The following is an 8,913-nucleotide window of genomic DNA, read 5'->3' as shown; positions in this document are numbered from 1 at the left end:
CCAACTCTGTTTCTGTCCTGCCCACCCCATAGCAGCTTCCCTGTTCTGTTGTTCTCAAGTCCTCTGACAGCCCAGCACACCACCACCTACTTCCTTACAGTCATTCTTCTGTCATGTAACAAGTTTCCTGTCTATCATGTCCCCTGTCTGCTCCACCGTGTGCCTGGTGCATCAGAAGCATCCAGTAAACATTTCCCGAATAGGTGGCTGAATGCAGGACTGGCTGAGGTGGGGTATGGGGGCACCGAGGAGCCAGGCGTGGCAGGCCAAGGGAAGGCCTAGCAAAAACTGGGATAAGAATACAGTTCTGGGAATCCTGTACTGTAATCTGGAGGCCGTGCCACAGTGGCCCGTCTTTCTTCAGGAGACAGCGAGGAGCCGCTGGGTTGCAATGCTACGAAGAGATAAGACCAAGATTAGCTCAGGAAAGATTAAGTTGGCGGCAGCACTCAGCAGGGTGACAGAGGACAGAAACTGGGTGGCCGGTCAGAGATTCTTCAGTCATCCAGAGGAAGGCGGGGTGACACAGAGCTGAGACAGATGTATGGACCCGAGACAAAGGCATAGAGAAGAGGAAGTGGGAGAAGGGCTTTTGCTGGGTGTGTGCTTGGTGGAGAGGAGGGAAGGAAAGAGCCCGCAAACCACTCATGCATGTACCCAATATCCATTTGCTCTCATCTACCTGCTTGCACATCCATTCATCTGCCTGTCATCCATCCATCCGTCCGTCTGTCCGTCCATCCATCCACTCACCTACACATCCATCATCCATCCATCCTCCATCCATCCATCCACCATCCATCATCCATCCATCCATCCATCCACCCATCATCCATCCATCCATCCATCCACCCATCATCCATCCATCCATCCATCCATCCATCCATCCATCCATCCATCCATAATCTATCCATAGGGATACCTGCAGGTGGTAGAGGGGGCTGCTAAGCAGTTGGTCACGAGCTCAGGGAGAGGAAAGGGGCTGGAGGGATGAAGGAGAAAGAGCTAGAAGTAGTAAGACAGGTAGGCAGCGGAGCCGGACTGTGGAAAGTGTTGTCAAAGCTACAGAAGACCTAGTAGTCACCCATGTCAGAGCAGGGCATCCCTCGCTCAGGAGACTTCAAAAGAGCAGCTGAGAAGGCATTAGGGAAGATGCAGTGGAGGTTGGTGGCCCCATCCTTTCAGATTCTGAGGCTGGGTGGATGGATGGTAGGGGAAAGACAGAAACAGACCATGTCAAAATCTGGGAAACAAAGACCTGTCAGGATCAGGGACATGGATGTGGCTGGGGTTGAGAAGGGGGAGGAAGTGCTGGGAAAGATGGAGTAAATACGCAGGGTGGGGAACCCGTGTAACTGAGTCCCACAAGGAGAGTTGCCAGATTCTAACCTCTTTACAATTCCTGGAAAAGGTTTGGGGGGAGAGGGCTGAAGCCCCTCCCACATGAGTCATCCAGGAGCATCCCCAAGCCTGTGGGTGGGAAGTCTGATGAGGGAGGAGGTGAGGAACTTCTGCCACACAACTTCTAACAAGCCTCAAGGCCAGTGCCTGATCTGAAACAGCCTGGCACGCTCAACAGACAGCACGATGGAACCTTATCAGAGCTGATTGTGGGAAACCGCTATTTCTGGAGCCCAGTTTTCCTGTGGTTGCAGAACTCAGTCGTTCCCACCCACCTCCAGGCCTGGTTCGAAACAATGTCTTAATGTGGCCCCGTACCCCGTATGCCCAGGTTGTCAGACTTTCTGCTGTTTCTTCACAGCTAGCCCTGTAACTCCAGGTCTTCCCACCGTGACTGTCTTCAGAGGGCAGGCCCTACATTGGATGCTCAGAGACCCTTCTGGGAAGAGATTCTGGAGATATGCAGCTGAGGGTATGACAGGAAGCCCACCAGGTGCCCTAACTACCCCTGAACAGCAGCGGGCCACAGATGCGTTCCAAGAATGAGACTCTGTTAGGGTTCCAGGGAGCCTGAGTGAAGGAAATTAGACAAGACTCAAAAATAAACAAAACCGATTAGTAAAATGCTATAGGAAGGAGGCATACTGCATAGGAATAGTCAGGAGTAGCTGTGGGGTGTCTGTTAAGCATAAGGGACCTCAATTGACTTCTAGACTGAGCCCCCTCCTTTCTACCTCGGTGAAGCTAGCGTGCGAGACTGCAGTTCTCCGAAATCACCACGAGAGGGAGCGCGATCCCCTCCTAGCGCCTTCTCTACCCTCCCACACAGCCTTGCAAGCAAAAGTTTTTCTTAAACTAACAATGCCAGTGTAAGGAGGTGCTCGCGCCTGATTGGATGAGGGAATTTTGCAGGTTTGATTCCTTGATTGGACAGGAGGTGTTAGGGGTGGAGAGAGAGCTGATGGTGGGGGATCCCGCTCCCTCCCCCGTCAGTCTGGCCGGCTCTGTCCTCCCGTAGGCTCCGCTGTAGCTCGCAATGTGACACCAGGACGCAAACGCTCTCGCGCGCTCTCCCAGGCTCGCTCTCCCTCACCCTCTCTCACACACGCACGCACACACCCACCTCTCCCATAAACACACACACACACATGCACACCCACATCCACGCGCGCCCGCACCGCCCCACGCGCGCACACTCCCGCCCACGCCCACGCCGCGCTCCGGGGAGTCCGGTCCCGGCCAGAGCGCGAAAGGACACGGAGAAGCCACCCGCCGGGAGCGCAGCGGCGCCCTGGGACGCGGCGCGTCTCCGCTGGGGCTCGGCCTGGGGGCCGCTGGCCGGCGATGGCCCTGGATTGCCTGCTGCTGTTCCTCCTGGCATCTGCAGTGGCCGCGATGGAAGGTAACGTACCCTTCGCGGAGCAACTTGGTGGCTGCCGGCTGCCAGTTCCTGGGTGCCGCGCGCTTCGCGGGGCTCCTTTGGCTGTTCGGCGTAGCCGGGCATCCTGGTGCCGAAGGGCGAGGATATCCCCGAGTCTGGGCACAGATGGGGCATTGGGCTGGGGCGGAACCCACAGGCATGCCCGGTGCCGACCCTGGGCTCCCACAGCAGGTTCGCACGCAGACTCTCCAGGCTCCTGCGCTCCGGTGCTCTCAGACAGCCCGATCCCCGGACATCTCCGGCTTAGAGAGCCTGGATCCCGCTGCATTGCAGTGCAAGCTTCTTAGCTCTGGGCGAAGCTGGTCTGGGAAGCGACACCTCGGGCCCTTGGGCTCCTAGAGTCGGTACCTTCGGCTCTTTCTATCCCGGGCCTGGATGCGTTGGCTGGCGAGCGGTAGCTTGCTGTCTCTCTTTTCCAGTCTGAGGTTTCCGGACTCTGGGCTCGGCAGGCAAAAGCTGCCTGGGGGAAATCACAGAAGCTTCTACTGGTACCCCAGCAAGTGGCTGCCTAGCGAGAGGGGCCAAATCCATTGGCCGCACCCTGGGGGGGATCAGTCCTAGAAGCTGCCCGGTTGCAATCTTCCAGGGACAGCAAGAGCGAGGTGGATGTCTTTCTCGCCTTCTTAGCTTTGGAGCAGGGGTGGGCTTGGGTGAGTGCTGGCGGTGCTTAAACTCGGCCGGCGGTTAGTAGAGGCTGCGTGGCTGCGAGCCCACAAGCCAAGACACCATCCCTGCTGGTTCAGCGTGGCTGTGCCTCCCGCTGGTGGCCAGCCAAGCCCGCTCAGCGGACCCCTTACTCGGCGCACCCGGGAGCTCGGGCGCTCAGGGCTCCCGCGAATCCCGTGGGAAATCCCTGCTCGCCTCCCCGCCTCCCGCCCCCTTCCCCGCCCCCAACCTTCCCTGCGGAGCCGCGGCCGCCGCCACCTCCAGGGACGCATCTCAGTAGTGGAGCAGTTAAGAGTTATCTTGAACAGAGCAACTCTGGGGTGAGGCGCCACCGCCACGCCACCCTTGCTGGAAGCTTCACTTCCAGATGGATGCTGTCGCTAGCCAGGTGGACTCCACCCGGACGGACATTCCTCGTGGAAGGGTCGCAGCTCTCCGTTTCCCCGCTGTGTTCCCATCTGAGAGCTTGCTCAGCTGATGGCAGGTTCCAGGGGAAACTGACTTGCTCACTGGAAACTCCAGACCAACCTTGGTCCAGCGTCTCTAACCCTTCTAGAAAGCACTGCCCATTTCCAAGACAAACTGGCGTACCCCCATGCCCCACCCGGTCATAGCAGGGAAGATGTCTTAGCCATGGCAAAGACTATCGCTGCCCAGTCTCTGTGGAGATGGTGAAGCGAGGAAGCAGCAATTACTGTACAGAAAGCCCTCGCTTGTTTCCTGAAGGTGGCTTTTTGTTTGCTTTTGACCTCCTGCTGCCCTGCGAGGCTGCTGGTCTTCCTGGGAGTGTGAGTGTGTGTGTGTGTGTGTGTGTGTGTGTGTGTGTGTGTGTGTGTGTGACTGACTTTTGGAATGTGCCGGGTTTAGACTAGCAGAGTGTGGTCAGCACCCCAGCATAGGCTTGAGGTTGATTCATCCGGAGACACGTGCAGAAGCAGTCGGAATAGAAAAGACTAGATACCACCCTCAACAAAGCAGGGTGAGAACAGTCGTAACGTGGGGTTGCTGTAGCCTACAGGACCGGACCGTGAGCTGGGGGTGGCTTCAAGTCTTCAGTCCGGGGCTGGTCTGGTCTGGTCTACTGCTCTTAACACCTCTGAAGGGTCAGGGATTCGGTCTCAGAGAGCCCGAGATTGGCTCTGATGTTCACTTTAGGAAGTGTGCTTTTGATTTCGAGTCTCAATAGATGAAGGAGGGAACATGTGTATAGGTGAACTAGTTTGCAGAGCGATTCGTGGGAGCAAATCTGGCACTAGGACACACTCCTCCTGAAACACTTGTTTTCCCCCCTGGCTAGCCTCTTGCCTTCCTAGTGGAGCTGTTCATGGGTGCCATTGTGTACAGTCAGTCTGGTGTACAGGGCCATATCACCTAGGCCTGCTGGCAGGGTCTACATCAGAGCTGTGGCCCTTCTCTCAGTGTTGGGGTGGGGGGCTTTACCCCTTGCTTGGCAGGACAGCCTTATTCTGTGAATTGAAAAATCTCTGAAAGGGTTAAAAGAAATACCACATTCAGCAGAATATTAAAGCAGCATCTTGTCCCTGCTCAGCACGCAGGGGCAGAGCACACCATTCACTCCCTCCTTTTCTAGAATGACAACAGGCAGGTTCATTTTCTCCTCTCCACACACAGAGCCGTCTTCCCGCCTGCCTGGCTGGGCTGGGGCCAGCCTCATTTGGTTTGTGATGAGTACAGAATAATTCTCAGAGGAGTGGATCAATGAGCAGGCAGCAGGGCCCTCCCCAAACTCAGCTCTGGGGGAGGCAGTGTTCTCTGTGGTTTCAGCCACTCTCGTGTGCCTTGTCTTCTTTCCAGGATCTCTGGGGTAGATTTCAGGCAGGCCCTCAGTTTAAGCTGGGGCAGGTACAAAACGGCAGTGTCTGCCTCTCATGGTCCAGATGGGGAGATGTGGGTGAAGGAAGACAGGTCCTTATGTGACCTGTGCCTGGATGGAGGAGAGAAGGTATAAAAGAGAGGAGGGAGGGAGGGAGGGAGGGAGGGAGGGGAGAGGGGGGAACGGAGGAAGAGAGGAAGGGAGGAAGGGAAGAAGGGAGGAAGGGAGGAAGGGAGGGAGGGAGAGAGGGAGGGAGGAAGAGAGGAAGGGAAGAAGGGAGGAAGGGAGGAAGGGAGAGAGGGAGGGAGGAAGGGAAGGAGGGAGGAAGGGAGGAAGGAAGGAAGGGAGGAAGGGAGGAAGGGAGGAAGGGAGGAAGGGAGGAAGGGAGGAAGCTGGAGAGGAAATAGCGGGTGTGTTCCTGACTCTACACTACCTGGTCTAACTGAGGGCAGAGGCTGGGAGGGACTTTAATTCACATGCCATCAGACAGGAAGCTGGTTGGTCTTTATGTGGGGAAAACCAGACTGAAGGAGAGCACCTCTTCCCTTCCCTCCTCCTGTCTCTCTTTTAGCCAGTAGGCTCTGTGAGGTGTAAGGAGAACAGGAACAGTGCAGGGGAAAGGGTTGACTTTCAGAGGGGATCAAGATAGATGGTGAAAGCTGCTGTTGTCCTTGGGGCTCTGGGACACAAGGTCTCCCTGTGGACACCTACTTCTCCACACCTTTGTGTTTTTACTCCTCTCAGGACCACGAAGCCAGAGCATGGCCTCTGGCTTTTTTATCTCTAACACTGTCACTTGGAGACTGTCATCCAGACCACCCACCCTCAATATCTTCCCTATCTGGTGGATTTAGGGCCCACCCATTCCAGCCTTAGATGCTGGAACCAGTGGTAGGAACTCTGAGTGCATGCGTTGTACTATGTTAAAGGAAGATAGGACTGCGTTTAAAGAGACACTTGTATAATTTTTAAGTTGAGAAAAAAAAACTACTCTGAGAGAGTTCTGTGGAACATGAAGACTCAAAAAAAAAAAAAAGTCATGCTATTGTAGCATGGGAAAGAGGGAGAGACTATTCTGAAACCCCACAGAGGGGACAGCTACTGTGGCCAGGAGTTCTGAGAACTGGAAGCCTGTGTGTGCCTGAGCAGCTTGCTGTGGGCTCTTGGCTCCAAGTTCAGCAAGTGCACTTTCTAGAAGAAAGTTTTGGTTTCCTAGAAGATCCCGATGCTGGTGCCCCCTGGAAACACTGTCAGGAGAATAGGTCCACGTTAGACTGCAGTTCAGTCTGCACTGACTGAGTTGGAAGGACTTGGACATCCACAGTTTTAGCAAAGTCCTTGATGATTGAGGGACAGGCAGCCTAGTACCAGTAGATTTTGGAACTTCTGGGGAGAAGTATTCTGATGCACATACACATGTGTGCTCACATATACACACACACATGTGTGTGTACACGTGCACACACACACAAATAGCTCTCCATCATTCTTTACAACATATAAACTATCAAGCCCTGTCCCATTTTTCAGACGAGAAGCCAGTCATGCTTAATATTTAATAAATATACCTGTGGTTGAGCCAGAGTTTGAACTCAGGCAGTCGGGATGTAGAGTCTGTGTTCTTACCCACACTTCCTCATTCTGCCTCCAGCATAGGCTTTACCTGTAGCTGGTTGGCCTCCATTCACAGGTGGAAAGAGCCAGCTCTGGTAGTAGCTGTTGGGGGTCTTCACTGACCAGTCGAGCTTCTAGGTATTCATGGTCTTAGAGAAAAGAAATGACTCCACATTGACAATAAAAAGTCACTTCCCACAAAACTCCCCTAGGTTTCTCCCTCCTGCCTCTCCCCCGGACACACCGAGACCGATGTCTCAAAGGAGGTGGCCCAGGCCCTTACCTACCACCACAGGTCTGGAGCACCTTTCACCTGGATGCCGGGAGTCTGCTCCTTGGAGAAGATCCCTCTATTTCGTCCTCTTCTGCACCAGCCACTTAAGGAACCTGAATATTTCTACTAAATTTCCCTGTCTCTGAAGATGGTGGAGAAACAGGGCATTGGATGTCTGCCCTTCTGAGGAAATTACTATAATAATAAAGTAATGCCTTGGGAGAGATTTCATATTTAAAAGAAAAATTTTGCATGCGGAATGCCTCGGCTCTGTCTGCAGATTACATTTCAGTTGCAGCTATAGGTGGAGCCCCTGGGTTGGAGTGTTCAACCACATTCGCACTGAAAGGGGATACTGACTAAGTGGCTGGCTCAGGACATCTGCGCCATCAAAAAAATCCCTGATGTTTTAGGACCCTCATGCTGGCTTGTTGGCCACACCTCTGAAGGTTAAACTGTAAAGGATGAATATCCCAAGGAGACCAAGAGGACAGTGGATGGATGGATCCTTTGTGTCTGGGAATCTACTTTTCATTGGAACCGGTGCACAGGGGTCAGTCAAAGGCACAATCACACTCCCCCTTCCCGTGACTCAGTTTCCTCAATGTTGAGTTACACTCAGAGAGAGGACCATGCAGAGAGAATAGCAGAAACTTGGAGCTGGGTATATTCTAGGCTTAAAATGGTGGGCAAATGGATAATTACAGATAAAGTCCTGTGAGGGGTAAGGTGGCCCCTCCCCTGGGGGTTGATGCTAGCACATAGATCCTCACAGTGGGTTCTCACTGGTATTTGAAGATTCTTTTGAGGGCCTCTCAGGCGTTCAATGTCCAGTTGTCCTAGGTGAACATCAAGAAGGGCCTTGGCCTAGCACTCTTAAGGGGCAGACGATGCTGCAGGAAGGCCCACCGGCTAGTAGCAAGTTTGGGCGTATGTAGGCAGTGCAGGTAGTGTGATAGATCATGGTCCCCACTGGCACCATGTAGAATTGTGTGTCAGGTACCTCTCAGGGACATTAGATGTCTTTGTCTGAGTTCTTTAATGAGTTTTATCTCCACTCCAGCCTAGCAAATGGGTCCTGTGTTACTTTCTGTGATGCGATGACAAAAAACAGTTGGCACAGACAACTCAGAGCAGGGGACATTTATTTGTCTCATGGTTTGGGAGGACTCAGTCCCCTTTAGAGGAAGACTTGTGGAGCAGTCCACAACATGATGGAGGAAGAGAAAGCAGAGAGAGGGAGAACTCTGACACTGGGCTAGCCTCCCTCTCTCCTCTCCCTTCTCTTCTCCTCCCAGTCAGTGCCCTCAGTCCATAGTGCCACCCACGGTCAGGGTGGGTGTCCCCTCAGTTCATATTCTCTGGAGAAACAGACACACTCCACTGTGTCTCACGAATCCCATAGTAGAGCTAATCAAATTACCACTGGTGTTCACTTACCCTCACAGGTACGCTTCATTCTGCCACAGCGTTCAGCTCCAAAAGCGTCTCCCTCACCTGCCTGCCCTCTTACTTTCTAGCAAGTGTGGATGGGGTGTTAACTCCGGAAAGATGCTCCACGCTGAAGATCAGGGGACCTTCACCACACTCTTAATAACCCTGCTGGCAACTAGTGCAACCGGATGACACAACCGCTAAAGGGAGCAAGGGGTGGAGGAGCAGGCTCTGCCTCTCTGTCACCAG

At 53.9% G+C, this 8,913-nt stretch overlaps 1 protein-coding gene across 1 annotated transcript in view; it reads left to right on the top strand.

The window, feature by feature from the left end:
• The first annotated feature begins 2,477 nt into the window (after positions 1-2,477).
• Positions 2,478-8,913, top strand: part of Ephb1 (Eph receptor B1) — a 437,328-nt gene continuing 430,892 nt past the window's right edge. The window contains exon 1 of the mRNA NM_001104528.1: positions 2,478-2,803. Within this exon, the coding sequence (NP_001097998.1) occupies positions 2,746-2,803 (58 nt within the window). The 5' untranslated portion in view covers positions 2,478-2,745. The remainder of the gene's footprint in view (positions 2,804-8,913) is intronic.

This window comes from Rattus norvegicus, chromosome 8 (assembly GCF_036323735.1).
Source record: "Rattus norvegicus strain BN/NHsdMcwi chromosome 8, GRCr8, whole genome shotgun sequence".
Classification (NCBI taxonomy): Eukaryota; Metazoa; Chordata; class Mammalia; order Rodentia; family Muridae; genus Rattus; species Rattus norvegicus.
The sequence above is the reverse complement of the archived record's forward strand: the minus strand, read 5'-3'. Positions and strand labels throughout refer to the sequence as shown.